The 25067-nt window shown below is 42.7% G+C and overlaps 1 protein-coding gene across 5 annotated transcripts in view; it reads left to right on the top strand.

Annotated features, from left to right (window-relative positions):
- ACSS3 (acyl-CoA synthetase short chain family member 3) overlaps positions 1–25067 on the top strand; it is a 129644-nt gene that overhangs the window by 41194 nt on the left and 63383 nt on the right. For all 5 annotated transcript variants that reach the window (XR_013635192.1, XM_073327638.1, XM_073327637.1 and 2 more), the window contains one exon: positions 10829–10980. Coding sequence is in view for 4 of the 5 variants with exons in the window: in XM_073327638.1 (XP_073183739.1) it covers positions 10829–10980 (152 nt within the window). In the remaining variant the exon portion in view is untranslated. The remainder of the gene's footprint in view (positions 1–10828; positions 10981–25067) is intronic.

The following is a 25067-nucleotide window of genomic DNA, read 5'->3' as shown; positions in this document are numbered from 1 at the left end:
CCAAAAGAAAAATTGCTGCTCTTGTTTTTCAAATTCTGGGTGTTAAATGTCTCTCTAGTTTCCCTGGCCTCATGCTTTCATTTACTAACACCTGAAAACAAGTGACATGTTTTGGCTATGGACTTTCCTCGGTAATACGGAGACATGAAAATTCAAATATAATGTAACTATCATCACATTATTTACGTTTCTTCATGTTATATTTAACTGTGTTAAAACCATCATCTTCTTCTGCCAAACATTAGCTACATGTAGGCTTAGTATGTGGTAAAAGTTGTTCCCTTATTAAAATCAGACACTGATACCCACGCACTCTAGGGCACCCACTTTTACCCAGTTCCTAGGGCTCAAGGCACCTGGTTGACTTAGGCACCCCCACCCTTTCCCAGTTCCTAGGGCTCTGGGGGAAAGGCACCTACCCAATTCCTAGGGCTCAGGGCGTACTCTTCTGTGGGTTTGCAGGATGTTTTTACCAGTGAAAGAGACTTACACAGTAATATCCTTAACGTCTATTTATTAACAATCACCAAAACAGAATGCACATGCTAAGCATACAATGCTCACTACTCCCAATAAGGTATATGAGCTTTTCCGGCTGGCCAGTCGGGATCGGGTCATCCAAGGACTCTGCACGATGTGATTGGCAGAGTGTTGAAGTCTGGCAGCTCTGATCTTGGGGTTGTGTCCTGGAGTTGGTTCCAAAGAACTTCCTTTTGGATCCCAGTTTTATATAGTGAAACTTGAGTCCTGCTTAGCTGTAGCTTAACCAAAGTACAATAAAAAGGTAATTTTCAACAATCCTAGCCCATTATGAAACAATTATTTAACTAATCATACCCCACCACCATAGTAGATTTATACCGAGCAAAATTAATTATACAACAGATGGAAACAATCAAAGAACCAGACAGAGACCATACAGATAAACAATAGAAAAGTAGGGACCATAAAGGCAAAACAATGGAAGTTTGGGTTTTATAATCAGAACTATTGATAAGTGATTCCTTGCCAGACAGAATGCTCTCAAGCAAAGTTTTCTTTAAACATCTTAAGAGATTCCTTGCTTATCTGGTGATGGTGGGCACTATTAGGAGGGGTGCCTTTTTACCAGCCCGATATTACCTTGTTTTGGTATACTTTAGAAGGAATGTGATGATGTGACTTTCTGCTTCTCAACTCATGGCTGCTAATATGGCTGCAGGGAAAGGCCCAAGGCTTTTGCTGTATCCAGTTTTCCTTTTGCCTTATACTGCCAAAGCAGTTCTTTGCTGTCTAGTGTCCAGCAGGTGGTGAAAGCCTTTCTGTATCACCTGGGAATATTGGCTTTGGCAGCTGTTATTAGGCTAATGTGGTGATGATAATTGGCAGAGGTCGGAGGGATACAGCTTTCCAAAAGTTCCACTGAGGCTTCGAAATAGCAGGATCTGGAGACTGACCTGAATTACCAGGGGTCTGTGTTGGCTTTTGGGAAAGTTGTCAAATACTATCCTTGTTGATGGCAAAAGGTGGCTGCTGTTCTCTTACAAAGCAAAGGTCAGGCGTATAGCATTTTTGTCAGTGTGCTAAAAGTGCCATGCTCCTTAGTGTTGTAGAGCAGACAAAGGTCTTCTGCCACTGCCCGTGACGACAGTTTTTCTCCCGCGCAATCGTTGGTATCATAGCCCCACAAATTGTGGTGGTTGTTGAAGTCGCCTACGTGATGGTGGGGTGGCTTGAAGGTGGCAGCACTGCGAGAGGGCAAGTTCGTTAATGGGAGTTGTCATAAATATAAAGGGAAGGGTAACCACCTTTCTGTATACAGTGCTATAAAATGCCTTCTGGCCAAAGGCAAAACCCTTTCACCTCTAAAGGGTTAAGAAGCTAAGGTAACCTCGCTGGCACCTGACCCAAAATGACCAATGAGGGGACAAGATACTTTCAAATCTGGAAGAGGGGGGGCAGGAATAAAGGGTTCTGTCTGTGTGTTGTTTTTGCCGGGAACAGATCAGATCTGCAGCCTTCCAACTCCTGTTAAGTTAGTAAGTAATCTAGCTAGAAAATGCGTTTGATTTCCTTTTGTTTAATGGCTGGTAAAATAAGCTGTGCTGGAGGGAATGTATATTCCTGTTTTTGTGTCTTTTTGTAGCTTAAGGTTTTGCCTGGGGGGATTCTCTATGTTTTGAATCTGTAAGGTAAGGTATTTACCATCCTGATTTTACAGAGGCGATTCTTTTACTTTTTCTTCAATTAAAATTCTTCTTTTAAGAACCTGATTGATTTTTCATTATTCTTAAGATCCAAGGGTTTGGGTCTATGTTCACCTGTACAAATTGGTGAGGATTTTTATCAAGCCTTCCCCAGGAAAGGGAGTGTAGGGCTTGGGGGGATATTTTGGGGGAAGAGATCTCCAAAGGTCTCTTTCCCTGTTCTTTATTTAAAGCGCTTGGTGGTGGCAGTATACTGTTCAAGGACAAGGCAAAGTTTGTACCTTGGAGGAAGTTTTTAACCTAAGCTGGTAAGAATAAACTTAAGGGGGTCTTTCATGCAGGTCCCCACATCTGTACCCTAGAGTTCAGAGTGGGGAAGGAACCTTGACAGGGGTTTATCGACATTCACTACCGTCAAGTTGATGACCTGGATGGCGATGGAATTAGGGGTTGTGTTAGGGAGTAGCTGTATAGAGTTCTTCACATCATCTTTGGTATATGTTACCAGGCCTTGTTTTGGATGGAAGACTGCTAAGATAGGGATCTATCTGTTGATCTTGGAGCGATGACTTTTTCACTCAATTTACATTTCCTCCGGTCAATTTTCTCAGTTCATAGGATCTTCGTGAGGTAGTTGCATTTTGTGCTGGATAAACCCTTGATATTTAACTGCATTATATGCAGTGAGGGGCCATTGTATGGTTTGACTTGGAAGGTGCCATTTTTGCCATTGCTTTGCTGACCTGTAGGCCTTTTCGGGACATTTGATCATCAATTTAATGACATTTGTTGTGCTTACACACATAGGAGGAGAGACCACAAGCAGGTTGTCATTTCATCCCTAAACAAATTTATGAAGATGTTCCTACCCTAGGACATCAACCAGCACCTGTGTGCAGCACAAAGTATGGGGTGGTTAGCACAAATTGATGCCACAGTTGGATTGTGGTGATTATCCTGCAAGTGAGGCAAGTGGAAGTCTGCGATCTGGGCTATTATTTAAAAGATAAACTGTTGTTAATTGTAGAGAGGTTTCTTTTTGTTAGCATTTGAAGGGAAGAAAATGAGTGACTGGGAAGGAGGGGGTACTCCTGGTGGAAGGGTCAAATATGCGTTAGTAGGAGCATTGCCAGCAGATTGAGGGAAGTGATTATTCCTCTCTATTCGGCACTGGTGAGGCCACATCTGGAGTATTGCATCCAGTTTTGAGCCCCCCACTACAGAAAGGATTTGGACAAATTGGAGAGAGTCCAGCGAGGGTAATGAAAATGATTAGGGGGCTGGGGCACATGACTTTTGAGGAGAGGCTGCGGGAACTGGGCTTATTTAGTCTGCAGAAGAGAAGAGTGAGGGGGGATTTGATAAGTCTTCAAGTATCTGAAGGGGAGTTCCAAAGGGGATGGAGCTAGGCTGTTCTCAGTGGTGAAAGATGACAGAACAAGGAGAAATGGTCTCAAGTTGCACTTGAGGAGGTCTAGGTTGGATGTTAGGAAAAATTATTTCACTAGGAGGGTGGTGAAGCAGTGGAATGGGTTACCTAGGGAGGTGGTGGAATCTCCATCCTTAGAAGTTTTTAAGGCCTGGCTTGACAAAGCCCTGGCTGGGATGATTTTGTTGGTGTTGGTCCTACTTTTAGCAAGGGGTCGGATTAGATGACCTCCTGAGATCTCTTCCAACCCTAATCTTCTATGATTCTATGCCACCTCCAAGAAGGACAGCATGGCTTGTATTTAACCCAACCCCTTATAGTGGAGAGCAACAAAAGTGGAGTGATTGGCATGCACAGTTCAAAATGGCAACCAGTCTTACTGAGTGAGCTGAGTCCAATAAGCTGAAGTTCCTGAGCCTGTTGCTCATAGGGAAAGACACGGAGGATGAGGATTTAGCAGTAAGGTTTGACAGGCCTATAAGTGTCTAACAGATGCCCTTACACATTCTATGGAGCCTACAGCATGCACTGACTGAGATTGGGCAGCTTTCCTCAACTATGGGAAGAAGCCAGAGGAAAGTGGTTGTGAACACTTTGCCATAAACAGGCTCTGAGATGCAAGATGCTCTAGCTTGAGATCAGTTAGTCAGTTACGCTTTTAGTGGGGAGATGCAACTACAGCTCTGGATGGGGACGTCCCAAAGATTAGATGAAACTATCAGGCTATCTATAGAGATGGAACTGGTGAGGAGACTGGAAGTTTTAGTTTTCAAGGTACTGGTGCTAGGATGTATATCCATTCTCTGGAAGAAGAGAAGTGGGGACAAGACCTCATTGTATGAGTCATGGGTCATGTAGACAGTGTTGGGAGTGTTAGAATTATGGGGTGAAGTGGATCATTTTAAGGAGGCTGTGAAGATTCAGGCCCAGTGCAAATTACCATGGAAATATCAGCCCAGATCATGATGGATGTAGGATCAAAGTGAGGAAGCGGATGGATGCTGGCATTCTGATAGCCCTGACCATTTTTGGAGGGAATGCCCAAGGAGGGAGTGGCACTTGGGGAAGGGAAACAGAAGAGAGCAGGGTCCTCATGCTCAGAGAGACAGAAGAGGTCAGCAGGAAGATACTGATATAGAGAAATTGATAAGATGGAAAAGAACGGATAGTGGGGAGTTCCCAGAGGAAATTCGGTGGCATCTTGCCTGAAAAGCTATCAGACTGTGTGGCAAGAGCTGAGTGTTAGACCGGTATCCCCTGTCTAGCACTTTCCTCCCTTCCTTCTTGCTGTTCAACTATTTTCCCCTTGCACCTGGGTTCACATAGGGGATAAGACAGGTATGTGGGGTGGTAAGATCTGTGTTAGCTCATTTTAAGACAGATTCTCTTTATTTGATTTAAAACCATCTGCAGTCACCCACATCGGTTAGAGGTCTTCTTTTTAGAAACTTCCCCTTATCTCATTATTTAATCTTTAAATCAGACATTCTCCCTACTTCATTCCTTTTGGCCTTATAACTCATTATTTTCATGGCCTTCCTTCTACTTGCTAGTCAGGGCCTTTCTTTAAACACATATATAGTTCCTTAACCAATAAGCTAATTTTTATTCTTTAATTTTATATTTATCCTACAACTTCCTAATACTAGTGCCAGTTGTTTTAATTACACAGGTGTCATCTGCTTGTCAGTACAGGACCAGGATTTGTCACCTAGAAGTTCTGAATGCAGGGGTGCCAGAACCAGGGGGGAGTTAGGAGGGCCATGGCTCCCTCACTTTTCAGGGGCTGTGCTTTACGGCAGCCCCAGTGTCTTCTGGTGTGTGTGTGTGGGGGAGGGGGGGAGGTGCTGAGGTGGGCCTCAGCCCTCAATCATCATGGGGCTCTGCCCCCGCTTCTCCTCTTCCCCCTGAGGCCCTGGTCAGGCTGGGAGCCAGGCCCTGGTAAGAGCCACCCAGGGAACCCAAGCCACTGTGGGGAGCCCCGGGCCCTCCATCTGCTCTGGGCTGGTGGGGACGTGGAGGTGGGGACATGGGCCAGGGTCTGCTCTTGGGCCCCCTGGCCCCCTACCAAGGGCAGGTGAAGGGTCTGGGGCTCCTCACAGCAGCCCGGATGCCCTTGGTAGGCAGCTCTTACTATAGCCTGGTTCCAGTTTCTGGCCTGGCCAGGGGACAGAGCCTCAGGGGTAAGAGGAGGAGTGGGACCTCAGGGGAGAGTTGGGGCCACTATGCCAGCGCTGAGGCCCCCCCACCCTTTTACATAGATTCCAGTGCTCCTGTCTGAGTGCAGATATGAAAGAGGTGACTCATTATTGTAAAAAGTAGAGACATAAACCTGGTGTGAGGGGTCCTCCCCCAGGGTGCAAACTAGAACTGGGGTACCACTGATCTCCCTGCCTTACCAGTCTGGGTTCCCTCTCACACAGTGACATTGTGACAAGCTGCAAAGCCCTCCAAGCTTGCACTCTCACCAACATCCACAGGCAGGGACCATACCCAGCTGTGTTCATGAATGCTCTGGCCAGTCACTGCATGAACCAACAATAGAGAGGCTCCAGACATAATACCCGCAGCCGATGACCCCAGAGCTGTACTGTCCTGCTATGGTCAGAAGCTCAACCAGTATGAATTTATTACTCAGTCCGCCCCTCTCTTGATGTGGAGAGGACATGCACAAAGCCTTTGTTAACTGAGCTGATATTTTTCACTTCACTCAAACCACACTGTTTTAGGTAAAGAATATAATAGATTTATTAACTACATAAAGATAGATTTTAAGTGATAAGTGATAGCAAACAGATCAAAGAGGATTACTTAAGAAATAAACAAAACATAATCTAAATCTTATGCAGTACACAGGATTTGAATCAAACAGGGTCTGACCCTGTTAGAGAGTAAAATCAGTTTGTCGATGTTTTATACACAGGCAGGAATCCTCTCTACCAACCTGGGGCGAGCACTTCCGTCAGTTCAGTCGTTGTTTCTAAAGTGTTTCCAGGTGTTGAGTGAGGCCGATTGGTGAAGTCACTTCCCCCTTTTATAGTTTCTTCCCTATGGAGGGAACACCTTTGTTCCAAGCCAAGTTGCCAGCCGAGTTTGTGGAAAAATATAGGTACCAAAATGGAGTTCAGTATCATATGGTCTAGTCACATGCCCTTGCATGCTTCACTGAGTCATAGCATCCATTATTCATAGGCAGACTGAAGCACTCCCCGGTAAGGTGGGGGACAAGCTTCTCCTGAGGCCCATTGTTTTCCTTAATGGCCCATTATCTTGAATAGACTCTTCACAATTGGCTGTCTAGACTGGAAGCATCTTGGTTTGTGGGTGTCAGCCAGGTGCAACCACATTTGAAATACAGATACATAGTCAATATTCATAACTCCAGATACAAAAATGGTACATGCATACAAGTAGGATAATTATATTCAGCAAATCATAACTTTTCCAATGACACCTCACATGACACATTTTGTCCAAGATGCATCAGAATTATGTCATCATATCATTAATCATACTACTATGATGACTATGGGGTGCAGAGTGTCACACCTAGTACTAAAAGAAAAAGAACAGTTTCTAGCTGCTTGCATCTACACCACACAAAGGCCAACAAACAGCTTAACGTCTTCATGAGTGGACACAGGCTAGACCATGACTCAGTCTGTGTATCTAGCTGTTACACTGGACCGTAACTTGAGTTTTCAAGCAAAACCTTACTAAGATCACACTGTAAATAAAAGACAAGAAACAACCTGATCAGCAAACTAGCTGGTTCCTGGGGAGGCAATTAAGAAACTCTGAGCTTGCCTTGTGCTATTCTGTAATAGTGTTGCTCCCTGGTGTGGCTTAGCTCTTCTCACATGGGATTGGTAGACACTCAGTTAAATGGAACCAAGTGTTTAATAACAGATACCATGAAACTGACTGACCTGTCCTGGCTTCCAGTCATGTTCAGCCTCAACCCTCCTGACATGGGGCAACAAGTCGCTTTGCAGAATATGCACTGTAAGGTGCACCACATCTACCCTTGTTTAAAGATGTGTTTAGTCTACCAAGCCCACAGTCACAGCTCACACACATCCTGTTTGGACAGTTCCCCTAAGAATCTTGATATCATCTTCGGGTGGCATACTAGGTGACAGGCATGTTTGAAACTTGTTCTTATCTCATGAACTATCCAACAGTCCAGCCCCCTGGTTTTGACCTTCCACATTATCTCTGGGTAAAACTCAATCACTTCAGATGTAGAGTAATCAGATGTGCTGCTAATGACTGTAAGTGGGGTCCTTGTGACTTCCCCTTTGCTTCTGTGGCCAGTTAAAAGATGTAAGTCACATTTGTAGCCTGCATCCATTAACAAGGACTGCTTGGACTTCATCATAGACTTGCATAATGCTCTTCTCTCAGCTGTTGAATGGTTAAGACACTTAGACTAACACAGTTGACTTGATTGTCTACATAAATGCAATCACAATATGTACACATATATGTAACGCACTCTAAATTCTCATTTATACCAGATGGAGATTTGAGTTTGTAATGTGCATTTGTTTGAGTGCTGTAGTGCAGCAATATGGTGACATTTGCAACTATGAAACGCTTGCTCTGGGCTTGTGGCTTCTTGTCCAATGTTTATGCTAGTGGCATTTTCAGTATGAAAGCTGTATCCTGACTTGGCTATAAACCCTGTGTGATACAGAAAGTTCTTCTTCTAAATGTGATCTTTCTAGTGAAAAGGCTCTGGCAATAGCCTGTAGAGCTTTGCCTAAAAGTCCCTCTGTTTTTACTTAATCTCTTTATCATTTAAAATAAACAGGTATGGTGACCTTCTCTCACTGCAGCAATCAGGAGCAATAAAATTTTTATTAGAAGATCGCTTGCCACCCGGTTTCCTTATTTACAGCACTGTAGAAAATGATTGCTGCTTTTTATCCCTAGCCATGCCGGGCAATCTGTCACATCTGGTTACTGTTGTTTACTATTCCCCTGGCATGTTTTGAGATATGGAAAGTCAGTGCTTAGGAAAAAGCTGCTATTGTAGCACACCAAAATACAAAGGGCCAGATTCTTGCCCCCCTCTCCAGCTTTTTTTTGTGCTGCTGTAGGGGCATGAAGGGGCCAGAAAGCCAGTATGAGCAGCCAGCTGGGGATTTTTGCAAGGTGAGGGGAATCCTGGGTAGCAAAGAGCCAGCATAATGGAATTCTACGTTACCACTGTGACAATCTATGTCCAGACACCCCAGGGGGAAAACAGAAGGTTTGAACCTCCAAAATGAGCAGTTGGAACCAACTGGTTACATACTGTATAGTTGTACTAGAAAAGTGAATTGAGTGGGGTCTTTTTTGAAAGCTTGTCATGTTCTGGACTTGGTCACTATGAGCTATGTATACAGGCTGTGGTTATGAATCTAGGTGTTTAAGTACAGAGAAAACTGTGCTCCTGATCGGTACTGCAGTTTTATCATCGCCTCACAATGGGGCGGAGGAGCAGCCAAGATGGGAGAGAACCCAAGCCAGTTCTTTACCCAAAACCAGTTTCAAGTGGCGATGAATTGTCCAGCCTAGGAAACGACAATAGTAGACCATTAATGTTAATGGAAAGACATTGAGACAATTGGGTATTTCCCCACTTTGTATAGCAGTAGTGACTGAAGGGGAAAAAAACCTGCCAACCCTTTTAAAATGGAAGGGGTTTGAAGCAGGCGTAGTCAACTATTTTTTTTTGTCAAAGTCCAAATTTCTTGGTCAAGGTATAGTCAAGGTCCAGACTCCAGAGAAAATAATACCAATAACGATAATACTAAGTAAATAAAAAGATTTTTTGGGTCCAAAAGCATCTGACTGTCCAGATTTTGCCCATGGTCCGTCTATTGACCACCCCTGATCTGAAGTGAAATCCATCTTGAATTTGAAGGATAGCCTCAAAGGCAGGAGGCTGTCTGTCAACGCTGGATTCCCCACTATGGCTAGGGACATGCTGGGAAACTTTTCAAAGAGAAAAGGTAACTTATTCTAGAAAAGAGATTTTATCGAATGTGGAAGTGCAAAGCCTGAAGGTGTCTTTGTATATTTTCTGTGGAACTTGTCTATGTTTGCTTTTCCTTACTATTTTATCTTTAAATCTGTGGTTTTTCTGTTAAATACACCTTTTACCCCTAGTGGGTCTCTGTTGTGCAAACGGTGTGACATGTGAGTGCAACAGTGAACTGATAACTGGGGGGCTAGTTTCATGCCTTTGGGGTGACAAACCAGAGGGGAACAGTCCTAGTGTCTGGTACTTCAGAATTTGGGGAGGACAGTTTGGGGAGACTTGGGACTTGAAGGCTGTTGGTATCACCCTGCAAGGAGTAACTAGGTTGATGGAGGTCAGGGTATGGCCTTGTGCTTGTGGGCAGGCTGCTGGTGTCATATCTGAGCCATAGCAGGACAGCATTAAGACACCCCAAAGTGACTGGGTAGGCAGTCGCAGAACCCCTTACTGCTCTGGGTGAACCCCAAAATATCACAACCACCTTCTGTGCCTCTGCACTGACAATGTAATTTGGAGAAAGGGAATGTGGCTGGAGTGCTGAACCAGTCCATCATGGGCGGCATGTGAACCCCCAGTTTGGGGAGGCTAGTCCCCTGCCCCACCCCTTCTGCCCAAGGCCCCCTCCTTCGGTCTGAGGTCCTGCCCCCACTCCACCCCCTGCTCTTGCCCTCTGGGGCCAGAGGAGCCCCAAGCCCCCAACGTGGCTGGGGTTGTAGTGGGGAGCATTAGCAGAGGTTTGAGGTGGCTTAGCCTCCCCCAGCCTCCATTACGTGCCACCCATGCAGCCCGTTAGGACTCTGAAGCTGTTCTACACTGTTCCAGGACCAGGGTTGGTGCAGAATTGACTCTCTGTCTCCAGTGTAGAAACCGCTCTTCTGCGGCTCTTCTTTTAACACACATCCCTCCCCCAACTTTTCCTAGCTGTAGCTAGCACTTATTGGGCACAGTTGGAGATTGAGCTCAGAAGCTTTTGAGTTTACTCTGAAACAAGACTCCAGCTTGTGATATTAATGGTATAGCAAATGAATAATCTCATTGTATATCGACAAAGGTATTTCAAAAGTGTTTTTGAAATACAGTTGTTGATGTGTTGATTGCTATTGTTATGTGTTCAAGTTGTGAGCTGTCAAGGAATTATGAAATATTTTTATCCTATGACATTTTATATTAATCTCTCCATAGGGGAAGCCTGTGGGAACGCCAGATGCTGGTGCTTACTTCCGTGTGCTAGCAGAGCATGGAGTGGCTGCCTTTTTTACTGCACCAACTGCAATTAGAGCAATCCGTCAGCAGGACCCTGAGGCAGATTTGGGAAAACAGTACTGTTTGACAAGGTGAACTAAGGATAAATTGGAAATCGTTTGTTATAGAAATAAACTTGATAGACTGAGGAGAGTATAATGTCTAGAGCTTTGAACACTTAAGCAGTAGAACATAAATATATAAAATACGAACTGTATTTTATTTATATATGTGTAAATGTATATAGAGCATGTGTGAAAGTGTGTGTGTGTTTATATAATAATCTACATATATTACACAAAATCTACATTAAAATAATATTAAGGTTGCAAAGTTAGGCACTCAAAAAAATAAGGAATGCCTCAAAGTTGCCTGTGCAACCTCCTGGTCTTTATTTATGTCATCACATACTGTTTTTTCCAGAAGACCCTGGCATCATTTAGTGCACAGCATGGACAGTGCTCACTTAATGAGCAGCTATTCAGTGTGTTGTTTTGTCCTTGTGTTCATTGTGTTGTCCTAGGCCTTATTTACTCCACACTATTCAAAGCCTGCTCTAAAGACAGAATTATTAATTTCCCCATGGGCTTTTCTGTGGTGCTCATTAGTATAGTGTTTGTGATTCATGCAGATGCTAAGTATCTTCACATGATCTCTGTGCAGTGAGGAGGTGATACTTTTCCCATTTTGCAGTTGGGGAGCTAAGATACAGAGAGATTAAAGTCAAAAGTTTACCCTAATTTTGGGTGCGCAATCTGAGCAACCTGAAACCTGATTTTTCAGCATTCTTAGCATTATATGGAGCTCTCATGTTCAAAGTACAGCTCGCACTGAATTCAGTTGCAGCTGTGAGTGCGCAGTACTTCTTCAAATTGAAGTCTCAAGTTGGGCACCCAGAAATTAAGGAAAACACAGTTATGACCACCTGTGAAAACTTTGTTTTACATAACTTGCCTAACACCATATAGGAACTCTGTGGCAGAGGGAGGGATAGAATCTAGTTCTCCAGAAAAACATTAACCATGCCTTAACCATGAGACTTTCCTTTCTCTTCCTCCAATCCTCTTCCTCATTCACTTATAGGTAAGGTTAAGACTTTGTCGTGGTTATTTTTAGCAAAAGTCATGGACAGGTCACGGGCAATAAAAAAAAAAAATTCACAAGCCGTGACCTGCCTGTGACTTTTGCTGCTGCGGCTCCCTGGTTTCTCACACCACCGTGGTGGCTGGGAGCTGTGGGGCCCGTTCCCCCTCAGCAGCTGGAAGCTGCAGGCCCCACCCCCCACACTCATAGCGGTTGGGAGCTGCAGGGTGACCATATTTCCCAAAGAGAAAATAGGACACTCCCAGCCTCTCACTTGAGGCATCCCTCTTCCCCTCCCATGTCCCCCCCCCCCATTATCCGCACAAGGCTGTCGCCCATCACTGGAACCCCGAGGAGGGCCCCCTCAGGAGTCTGTCACCTGTTTCTGTAACCTTGCAGGGGGCCCCCTGTTGCCTGTCGCTCCTGTCCCTGGAACCCTGCCAGGGCCCCACTGGCTGCCAGCTCCAGAGTCCCACAGCCCCGGGGCCGAAGCAGAAAATATCACAGATTCCATGACTTCCAAGACCTCTGTGACATAAACGTAGCCTTACTTATAGGTAACCTTCCAACTTCTGCAACCAATGAAGCAGGGGTCCTACTGACAAGTTTCCTTTACTACACAGCCTTGATTGATCCCTAGAGAGCACAGTCCATCTTGTGCACTTAATGAAGCAGGGCTCCTATGAAAAAATTCGCAAAAAGAAAAGGAGTACTTGTGGCACCTTAGAGACTAACCAATTTATTTGAGCATAAGCTTTCGTGAGCTACAGCTCACTTCATCGGATGCATACTGTGGAAACTGCAGAAGACATTATATACACAGAGACCATTAAACAGTACCTCCTCCCACCCCACTCTCCTGCTGGTAATAGCTTATCTAAAGGTGGGCTATTTCCAACACAAATCCAGGTTTTCTCACCCCCCCTCCCCCACACACAGACTCACTCTTCTGCTGGCAATAGCTCATCCAAACTGACCACTCTCCTTACAATGTGTATGATAATCAAGGTGGGCCATTTCCAGCATAAATCCAAGTTTAACCAGAACGTCTGCGGGGGAGGAGAGGTGTAAGAAAAAACAAGGGGAAATAGACTACCTTGCATAATGACTTAGCCACTCCCAGTCTCTATTTAAGCCTAAATTAATAGTATCCAATTTGCAAATGAATTCCAATTCAGCAGTTTCTCGCTGGAGTCTGGATTTGAAGTCTTTTTGTTTTAAGATAGCGACCTTCATGTCTGTAATTGCGTGACCAGAGAGATTGAAGTGTTCTCCGACTGGTTTATGCATGTTATAATTCTTGACATCTGATTTGTGTCCATTTATTCTTTTATGTAGAGACTGTCCAGTTTGACCAATGTACATGGCAGAGGGGCATTGCTGGCACATGATAACATATATCACATTGGTGGATGTGCAGGTGAACGAGCCTCTGATAGTGTGGCTGATGTTATTAGGCCCTGTGATGGTGTCCCCTGAATAGATATGTGGGCACAGTTGGCAACGGGCTTTGTTGCAAGGATAGGTTCCTGGGTTAGTGGTTCTGTTGTGTGGTATGTGGTTGTTGGTGAGTATTTGCTTCAGGTTGCGGGGCTGTCTGTAGGCAAGGACTGGCCTGTCTCCCAGGATTTGAGAGAGTGTTGGGTCATCCTTCAGGATAGGTTGTAGATCCTTAATAATGCGTTGGAGGGGTTTTAGTTGGGGGCTGAAGGTGACGGCTAGTGGCGTTCTGTTATTTTCTTAGTTAGGCCTGTCCTGTAGTAGGTGACTTCTGGGAACTCTTCTGGCTCTATCAATCTGTTTCTTCACTTCCGCAGGTGGGTATTGTAGTGGTAAGAATGCTTGATAGAGATCTTGTAGGTGTTTGTCTCTGTCTGAGGGGTTGGAGCAAATGCGGTTGTATCGCAGAGCTTGGCTGTAGACGATGGATCGTGTGGTGTGGTCAGGGTGAAAGCTGGAGGCATGTAGGTAGGAATAGCGGTCAGTAGGTTTCCGGTATAGGGTGGTGTTTATGTGACCATTGTTTATTAGCACTGTAGTGTCCAGGAAGTGGATCTCTTGTGTGGACTGGACCAGGCTGAGGTTGATGGTGGGATGGAAATTGTTGAAATCAAGGTGGAATTCCTCAAGGGCTTCTTTTCCATGGGTCCAGATGATGAAGATGTCATCAATATAGCGCAAGTAGAGTAGGGGCGAACATCAGCCACACTATCAGAGGCTCGTTCACCTGCACATCCACCAATGTGATATATGCCATCATGTGCCAGCAATGCCCCTCTGTCATGTACATTGGTCAAACTGGACAGTCTCTACGTAAAAGAATAAATGGACACAAATCAGATGTCAAGAATTATAACATTCATAAACCAGTCGGAGAACACTTCAATCTCTCTGGTCACGCAATTACAGACATGAAGGTCGCTATCTTAAAACAAAAAAACTTCAAATCCAGACTCCAGCGAGAAACTGCTGAATTGGAATTCATTTGCAAATTGGATACTATTAATTTAGGCTTAAATAGAGACTGGGAGTGGCTAAGTCATTATGTAAGGTAGCCTATTTCCCCTTGTTTTTTCCTATTCCCCCCCCCCCCCGATGTTCTGGTTTAACTTGGATTTATGCTGGAAATGGCCCACCTTGATTATCATACACATTGTAAGGAGAGTGGTCAGTTTGGATGAGCTATTGCCAGCAGGAGAGTGAGTTTGTGTGTGTATGGGGGTGGGGGGTGAGAAAACCTGGATTTGTGCTGGAAATGGCCCACCTTGATTATCATACACATTGTAGAGAGAGTGGTCACTTTGGATGAACTATTACCAGCAGGAGAGTGGGGTGGGAGGAGGTATTGTTTCATGGTCTCTGTGTATATAATGTCTTCTGCAGTTTCCACAGTATGCATCCGATGAAGTGAGCTGTAGCTCACGAAAGCTTATGCTCAAATAAATTGGTTAGTCTCTAAGGTGCCACAAGTACTCCTTTTCTTTTTGCGAATACAGACTAACACGGCTGTTACTCTGAAACCTATGAAAAAATTGTATGTGATCATGTAATTAAAGATTGTATCATAATGCATACGCACAAGAGGGCAAATTAAGGTTATTTATGCAACCTTAATTCTGGTATTTCCTAACCGTCCCAGTCATGTCTCCTCACCCTTGGCTCCTTGTCCCAGTTCCATTCTCCTTGCTTTTCAACTCTCTATTCCTCAGACTTCTGATCCCAGTCCTAATCTTCCACTCTGTGCTCATGTTTGAATACCAATCTACTCCACTCCCAGAATTCCATTCCCTCATCCAATTTCAGTCTCCTCGCTCAGCCAGTCCTAGTGCCCTCCTTCCAGCTACTCATCCTAACTCTCTCTCTCCTTCCTCCCTCAACTGACTCCCAGTCTCCCTCACAAGACTCCTCCCATTTCTCTGTATGCATCCCAGTTCCTTGTCAGCTTTCTCTTCCATCCACTGGTTCCTAGTCCCAGTCTCTTTACCCACTACTTGCAATCTCCCTGTCGTCCAGCTCCTCATGTGATCTGTGTCCCCAGTCCCAGTGTCCTTGCCCAGCAAGTTCCAGCCTCACTGCTCAGACAGTCCCAGCCTACCTGCCTCTGTCTCCACACTACCCAGTCCCATTCCACCCCCTTCCAATTCTCTTGGTCTCTCTAGTCTTTGTCCTGATCTGCTCCATTCCTTCCCCGTGGCCCAGCTTTTGTCCCTTCAGCATTTGAATTAGGGGGCTTCCTCCTCCAGCCTGCCTAGGTGCCAGCAGGTGGATCATTGAGAGCGCATGAGAGACAGGCTCTCTGCTCTCAGTTCCAGTGCTTGCCGTCCTGGAGCAGCTAGAAGCAACAATTACAGGGAAAATCTGTTTTTGCCCCGTCACCTTTGACTGAAGCATGTTCTGTTGCTCTGTGGGGATGGTGCATGCACAGTGCATTCACACATGGGAGATGTGAGGGGATGGAGTATGCTCAGTTGCTCTGTGGGGATGGCATGCAGAGTCTGGTGAGCATTAAGAACTGTGAGAGGGATGAGCATGCTCAGTGAAGATGGATTCTGGAGATTTTAGCTGGTAAAATCGGAGTCTCTACTGAGTATGTGCAAATAGTGATTTTTTTCAAAGACTTAGAACTTGGCCAAATTTGACTGGATTTTCACTGGGATGGCAAAAGGCACATCCCTGTTACAAAGGCCACACCCTGCCAAATTTCAAGTCCCTGCTAGAAAGCATAGGGGGAACTAGAGTTTTCCAAAGAAAAAGTTGCCGGAATTTTGTAATGTGCAGAAACAATGTATTTTTCTCTAGCCTTGTTCTTGGAAAGGGCTGAACAGTTTTGTTTGAAACTTAAAAATCAGTCTGAGGCAGACAGCTGGTGTAAAAAATCACAACCGAATTAGTTACAGTTTGATAAATTATAAGCAAGTGAAAACAATGTCTTTTAATGAGAACTGTTGGGCAATCTTAATAGGCAGTGCAACCTGCCCCGCCTATAACATATGTATAATTTATTTTTAGCAAAGAGATATTTAAGTCTTTTTGATTAAAGTGCAGTTAAACAGTAAAATATAACTGTAAAATTGGAATCTGGATGTTGCCAATCTGTGATTATCTCTGTGACTTCTGCATCAGATTTGGTCAGCTCACAAATAGAGACAAAGCCTTTAAGTTCCAGTCCTAAAAATTCCCTCTGGAATGTGATAGTCAACCTGTTCTTTCTGGCTCTGACATCAGCAATAATAAAGATTGTGCATCTGGAACCTAGCTAACAGTTTGGCTAATGATATGTGATCAAGAGCAGAATCTCTGAACGTGTATGAGACACCTTTTGGAAGAGCTATACATCTTCTTCTCCTCAGCAAATACGACTCATGCCATCTCACAGATGTCATGATACCTTCAAGAGATGGTCACCTGGATTTTTTTTTTAAAAAAAAAATCTGTCTTCATTGGAAGGGGAGAGGGGGAAATCACTTGGAGCTAGTCAAGGCACTGTCTTTCAGTTGTAAAGATAGTGTTTGATGATGATAAATTGTATAGTCAGTTGCTTAACCAAGCTTTGGTTTGTTATGAAATATATTCAAGAGACCACATAATCAATGTCAGTCAGGTTTATTGCTACAATCCAATAATAATATAATTCAAGAAAAGGGATCTATAGGATACTCGTCTCTGGGAAGCCATCTTGCGTAGCGATGTTACATTCACCTCGTGCAGAAGGTGTACTCCCAAAGTTACACATTTCAATTGGTAATATTTTTATGATGATTTTGCAAGTTACACATTTCTTTACATGTCATCAAACCCATCAGTTTGTCCCAGTTCCTTTCCTTGTTGTTCTGTTCCTTTCCTTATCTTTGTTCTGAATACTAGCATTCCTGGTATTGGACTGTGAAGGTACCTTCTAGGTTTGTACCATGGTAGAACAATCATATATATTGTCTTCTTCCTTTGGGATATTCCAGTACTGGCCTGTGAGAATAACTCCCTACCTGTTGCTATGGTAAAATACTCATAAATCCTGATCCTGACACCTTTCCTATCTACTTAATCCAAAACTTACTTCAGCTAATGCAAGATGTTATGGGATATTTGGTATAGAATTATAGAAAAGGAGTAGGCCAATTTAGGATTATAGAAAAGGAGTAATATTTGTACTTAATGCATATTAATGTATATATTATAAAATTTATGGTGCAAATAATATATATTATTAATATATATGCTAGCCTGCATATATTGGTCAGCAGTAAGGTTTAGAGGTAATATAAAGATTATTACTTCTCCCTCGTGGTACTCTGGCCTGTAAACTGATGCTTCTGAACAGTATGGTAACTATAGGGCTATTGGACCATAGAATGATCTATTTTAAATATAACTTCAAGGAGTGCATAGTGAAATTTAATTTTATCTGCATAAAGTTCAAGTTATTGTGGCTTTGTGCAGGGGAAATCTACCCTCACAACTTGAGGTATGAGACATGGAGCTGCAACACAGCCCCTGTGTCAGGCTGTGGGCATGGAATACTAGTAGGGTGACCAGCTAGCAAGTGTGAAAAATTGGGATGAGAGTTGGGGGTAATAGGCACCTATATAAGACAAAGCCCTGAATATCGGGACTGTCCCTATAAAATTGGGACATCTGGTCACCCTAAATATACCCACGTGTAACAGAGGTGTTAGGCGTTATTTACCTTTGATGAGAGACAAAGATGAGGGGTATATAGAAGTATATAAAATGATGCTCTTGTGTTATGAGACAGGAAGAATAGAAGTTACTGATCTGGTGTTTAAAAAATGGCAAATTCAGACTAATAAGGGTAAATACTTTTCCAAACACCATGGAATTAGACTGTGTAACTCACTGCTACAGGAAGTCATTGAGGCCACGAATTTACCAAGATTCAAATATAATGGACAACTGATCTGATCCAGCATGGCAGTTCCTATGCCCTACTAGATCTGTGCAATTGTAGATCACATAGCTCTGTTCCCATTAGAATCCTTTGCCTCAATTTATGAGGGTTCTTGTGAAGTCTCCTGCAGTGAGCTGGGGATGTAATGGCTGATGTGTTCAACTGTTTCCGTATGGCCCTTCCCGATACACCCCTAGAGAGGTATGTTTTCTTTTGTACTGGCACTGTACTTACATGAGTATCTGTCTTCCAAGATTGGATCCTACATGCACTGATCCAAAGCTTTATGTAGCTTAATTCTTCTTCAGTGCATTTTGGATTGAAATCTTAAAAGCTTAATTACATTGATTTATAATGTCAGGAATCCAGGTTTCAGAGACAATAGTTTAGGACATGTTCACGTAACACAGAGGTCACAAGATTTCATGAACATCAAGTTCAAGGAGCAGGACTGCAGTGATAAATGCATTGACAGATTGTAACCATTAAGTTTTCAGTGCGATTCAAAATATTAAATTGTTCATACCAGGACTTTTTTCATATCTATACATATATAGTGTTCTGTGTCACTTACACACCTCTCTTTTGATTTACTCTTCAGGAGGAGAAAATAATTAATTCCATATTTCTTTTGCTTGTTAGTCTATTTAGCTGTGACACTTAGCACTTTTCCCAGACATGAAGAAGAGCTCTGTGTAGCTCTAAAGCTTGTCTCTCTCACCAACAAAAGTTGGTACAGTAAAAGATACCTCACTCACCTTGTCCCTCTAACTTTAGGCAAGCCTTTTTAAAGTTTTCTCTGTGCATTTATGTCCTGATCTGTAAAATGGGGATAATTATGTGACACTTAAGAGCTTGTCCTCACTGCATTGTTAGCTCAAGCTATAACTTGAGTTTTGCCCCTAACCTGACTCCTGTGCACACACACACAAGTCTCTAGCTCAAGCTATGTGGTGTTTTAAGTTCAAGCTATCTGGCCCATTCAGGGAAGGATGCAAGGGGTTGGGTGGGAATGCTTGAGGCTCCGGTTATGCAGCAGTTAGAGGTATAACAAATCATCAGCTGCTAATTGAATCGCTCTGTGCTGCTAATCAAATCAGTCTGTTTTAGTTTGAGTGTGGTCGATCTAATTCAGTGGTTTTAAACTTTTTTTTTCATTTGTTGTCCCCTAAAAAATTTCAAATGGAGGTGTGGACCTCTTTGGAAATCTTAGATGTGGTCTGCAGACCCCCAGGGATCCACAGATCACAGGTTGAAAACTACTGTTCTGTGGTAATGACAGCCTTTCATGGACCACTTAGACATAATCTATGGACCCCCAGGGGTCCGTGGACCACATGTTGAAAACCAACTACTCTAATTCAAGGTGGGCTAGCTCAGGTGAACAAGCCCTTAGTTTTTTTTTAATGTTTTCACAGTTTCACAGTTTAATATTTTTTTAATGTTTTCACTGTGAGATTTGTTTTAATTCATTATAAACCCCCCCAAGGTGCATGGATGAAGTTAGACAGAATAAATGTAGGCTGGATTTAGGTGATAAATTTAGGTGCCCATGTTTAGGTTTCGGAGATGATGTGACTCTGCACCTCTCCTTAGCTCTTGGGTACCAAAATATAGAGTTAGGTGCCTAACTATAGGTTTCCAAGTTTGAAACATTTGGTCTGTTTCTACTCTAACCCATTCATGCTGTCTTGTATTGCTTGCCTCTTTTGAACAAACTTAGAAACTTCCTTATCTGTCCTCTGTTTGCCTGCTTCGACTTGCCAAAGGTTGCTTTTTTCGTGGCAGCAAAATGATATACGGTATATACACTGGACTTGACTCTTATCCTTGTGGCAGTTGTAGTCATCGTTCTCCATCTTGAACTGCTATGTGAAGTACTCTCTCAAGTCATTGTTAATTCAGAGGATGGACTCTGATCCTAATTTACTGACCCCTAATTGATAATCAGTGATCTCTTTAAAACTGCACAAGCTGTTTTTGTTTTGTTTTCTCCCATCCTATTAACTTTTGACTACTACTAGAAAATTGCCTAGCATATAGAGCTGTGCTGTGAATGGAGCCAAAGAGTCAGGTCCATGGAGAGGAAATCACAGTTACAGCCAATAGTATTAATACAATTAAGATTAATTGTTTTAGTTAATACAGCTTTGGTTATTCTTTGGAATCTTGCCTCCTGAGATGTTTCCTTTTGCAAACAATTAGAGTGCACCACTGACCTGGAATAAAAAAATATTGAAGAATAGCATCTCATTTGGTGAGCTCAGTTTAATTTGTGAAGGAATTAAGTTTTTATTCTAAATCTATTCGGATGGAACATTGCTATAAGCTTCCTCACAGCAGGATCCTGCTAATGCTGCAGAGAAAGGAATACTATTATGAATCATCTCAACCTCCTTTCTCTCTTGGGTTGTTATCATTGACAATAATGGAAGGGTTGCCATACACAAGACATTTTGTCCTGTGTGTTACAATGAAACTCACTGAACGATGACTAATAAAGAATTATAATGCCAAACAAACTTAGTGCTCATTAATTTATATAATTATTTCTCAATTTTTTGTAAGGGAATGTCTATGAAAATAGTACACTGTTTGACACAAAACCATATTCTTCAAACGTGAAGCATAATGTTCATGTGACTTCATTATTTGATTATAATACTCTACATCAGAGGATCATGCATGATGAACATCACACACTCTCTTGCTCACTCCCTCAAAAAAAAACAATCAGCCAAAATTTTTTCAGGAGAAATGGAGAACTCTGAATACACGTTCACCAAATTAGTAAAAGATAAACAAACTTTCAAATATTTTATGTATTTGTGATGTTTATGGGCCCAGTCCTGCACACATGTATGTGTGTAATTTTATTCACACAAATATCCTCTTGAGGTCAATGTGGCTACTCATGTAAGTACAGTTATGTATCTCTCATTGGACCCAAGTTCAAAGTTTTCTGTTGCTCCTCAAAAAGGGTTGCTTATTATTTAGTATTTTTTCCTGGACATGGATGAAATGGATAGTGGTGGATTATTCTTCTTTCAATTACCATGCTTTTATATTGAGATCTTTTTCTTATTGACTCCGTCCTCCTAAGTGTCTGTGGGCAGGTACTGGGTATAAAAACAGGCATATGAAAAGTGGTGTGTAAATTATTCGGAAATGAGAAATGTATGTGATATAACAGTGGGACTACTCATGTGAGTAAAGTTACTGTGTAAGAGTTTGCATAAGACCTGTAATCTGCTAGTATGTTCTGAGTTCTAGATCCTAAATAATATTTTTGTGTTGTAGGGGCCTACTTAAAAAGCACTTCAGTTCACCTTCAAGACCTTACCATACCAAAGGGGGAGTGAAATGCATTTGTAGTGCTTCATGACAACTTGTGACAAAGCATATGATAAAAGATGATGTTAAAAGATTTTGTGGGTTTAATACGTGGTTATAGAGCACTATTTAATTTAATAATAATAATAATAATTAATAATACAAATGCAAATTGCACCTATTGCTGCTGCCAAAAGATGCCTCTGTTTCTGCTGCAGTTTGCTAGAGAACATCCCTCCAGATGAATAGAATTCTAACACATGCTATGATGCCAAGTATATACAGCATCAATTGAGTGTTTAATGTGCATGCAGCATATTGTTCAGCAAAGAGGTGGCTATAATAAGTGTGCTACCTTTATTGTACTATTTGGAAATCTAAATGATTTGTAAACTCTTAGAGTATGAAATCTTCAACAGGGTTTCAAATGCTATATATATCGTCTCTGTTGTTGTTTGCCTCTGAAATTTACAGGTTGCTTTTCGGGCAATCTCTCTCTTTCTCTCTCTCTCTCCCCTATGTCTCTCAGAATTTACAAATTTTGAAAGTATTATTTTTATTTCATATATGACTTAGAATATTTGCTTTAAGATTATTCATGTACGTTGGTTGTACTTCTGGGAAAGGGGTTAGCTTCAGTAGTTGCTAGAAATCCCATTTTCAAATGACGGTTCAGTTAAGGTTAGAAAACTATTGAAAATCAACCTTAAAATGGAACACTGTTTACAGCTTTAACTAGAGAGAGACTACTGGTCTTGCCATAAAACATCTTAATTTCTGTGTAATTTGTTTTATTGTCTGATACTTTTTTCTGCTCCTTTTCGGTATCTTCCCATCATTTCTTGACTCCTTTTCCTGTTTACACAGGGTCAGAGGTGCCCACGTTTCTTTGCCATTCCTTGCAGTCCATGGTACAGGTTTGTAAGCTTGGCGGTCCAGGCCTTTTCTCTTCAGGCTTCTCTTGACAGGGTCTTTCCATCATATCCTGTCTTCCTTTCTTGCTGTTCACTTCCTCCCATTTTTTCTTTGCTTGTCGTCATTCTCCCATTCTTATCATATGTCCAGCTCACCTCAAACGAGCCAGCCTGTCTGTCACTGAGTGTCCCAAGTTAATCTTCCTCCTGCTTTCTTCCCTGTACACTCTGTCTACCCTCTGCATGCTAGCTATTCACCTCAGTATATTATTGTCTACTACGTATATCTCCTTTTCTTCCATCTCTGTAAGACCCACCATTTCCAAACCATACAGCAGGTGGGACAAACATGCAGCATACACTTTGGTTTCAGTTAGTTACTTAGTTGCCCATCCCACAGTACTTCTGTCACCGTTTTCACAGCCGCCCATGCACATTAGTTTCTTGTTTTCACTTCTCCAGTTCTCTCTCCGAAGGCACTAAATGTACTTCCCAAGTACACAAATTCTTTCTTCTGATTGTTTTTCTCCTGGAATGTCAACCACTCTGTCAACCACTCAGTGAACTGCTCTGCTTCCACCTTCCCTACTTGCATAACTTCAGTGTTCTTTGTGTTTGCCTTCAAATACAGATGCCCACTCTCTAATACCATATTCACCAATTCCTCTTTGGCCTGGGCTACACAGGGGTGGGTGGGGGGGGGCTTTTGAACTAAGATACGCAACTTCAGCTATGCTATTTGCATAGCTGAAGTCGAAGTATCTCAGTTCGACTTACCTGGCCATCCTCATAGCGGCGAGTCGACCGTGGCGGTTCCCCCGTCGACTCCGCTTACTCCTCCTGCTGAGGTGGGAATCAGGCGTCGATTCAGGAATCGATTTATCATGTTTAGATGAGACGCGATAAATCGATCTCCGATAGAGCGATCACTACCTGCCGATGTGGCGGGTAGTGAATTAATGCCCTTAGCTATCAGCCAAAAGGGACAGCGCACGTTAGTTTTCTCTGTGGCTCTGCAGTCTTGCTGCTTCTACTAATGAACTTCATAACTGGAAGAGAAGTGGACTCAGCACACTGCTTTGTCTCCCACATCACCTCAGAACTCTCTGAAATTCCATGTATAGTTACCACCTTAGCTCATGATCCTTGGTACAGCTCCTTTGTCATCTCCGCTTCTTGAAGTCCCTTTCCTATCCGTCTCAATATTCCAAACACCAGCTCCCAAGGAACCAAGACATATATGCTTTTCTCAGGATTAGTCAGTACTGCATAGCAATTAAATCCTCCATTTATCATTCTTTCAGATTTCAGTCTCATGGCAGATATTGTGTTTATAGTACTCCTTCCCTTCCTAACACCATGTTGCTCCGTTTCTATAGTTTCCTATATCTTGCATCTCAGACTTTGCTTCCAGAATTCTCTCAAGGGCTTTGAGAAGCTGACTTAACAGGATGATGCCCCAGTAGGTGTTTGGATAATTTGTATCATCCTTATCCTTTCAGAGAGGCACAATCAATCCCATTCTTCAGTCATCTGGTATCCTACCTTGGTCTAATAAATCACATACCTGTGAAACCATGTTAGTCCAGTATCTCCAGTGACCTTGATCATATCAACAATTTTTATGTTCACCAATTGCTTTACCAATCTTTCTCTTATTCAGTGCTGCTTCTGCCTCCTCTGTAGAGATAAGTATCTTTTGAGACTTCCCCATAATTGTTGGTGCTTAAGTGATAAGCAAAAGCTGCAAATGGAACAGCCTATGAAAATATGTTTTCCATACCTCTACCATCTCCGTAGAGTTGCTCACCACACAATTCCTATTCTTCTCACATAAAGAATTCTTCATATCTCATGCTTCATTGTTTCTCTATTTGGCCAGCCGCAAAACCAATTTCCTGCCACCATCTTCCTTCAGCTTTCAGTATCATTCCTCTTCTGCCTCCATTCTTACCTCAACTGCCTTTTTAGCCTCAATTTTTGCTTGCATTTTTTATTCTCATGATCACTAGCTGCTTCCTCAAACTCTGAATTATTCATTCTTTCTTTTTAACTTCTCTTTTACATCAGACTTCTACCACCAGCTTGTTCTCTCTGAAAGCACCCCATCTTACCACTCGTTCTGCCACATGTTACCTCTGCTGCTTTGATGAAACATTCTTTAAAATTCCTTCATTCTCCCTCCACTGACTTCATTGTTCGTGGCAAAGTATGAAAGCCTTCCTTCCCCCCTCCCCCCATAAAAGTGGAGGAAAAGTGAACTTTCTCTCCCCTCCTCCCCATATCTCTATTTATATAACCACCAATGCAATTGCTTCCTCAGCATCATCTTTTTTTCCTGGTTTCTCAGGCTGCAATTCTTTTAGCTGTTAATACTTTGTTGTTCTGCCACATAATCTCTCAGTATAACCTTTTTTGTCTTGCACCATTTTCATATGTTCTT

This window comes from Lepidochelys kempii, chromosome 1, assembly GCF_965140285.1.
Source record: "Lepidochelys kempii isolate rLepKem1 chromosome 1, rLepKem1.hap1, whole genome shotgun sequence".
NCBI lineage: Eukaryota > Metazoa > Chordata > Testudines > Cheloniidae > Lepidochelys > Lepidochelys kempii.
Note: the sequence above shows the minus strand (reverse complement) of the source record. Positions and strands in the feature narration are given on the sequence as shown.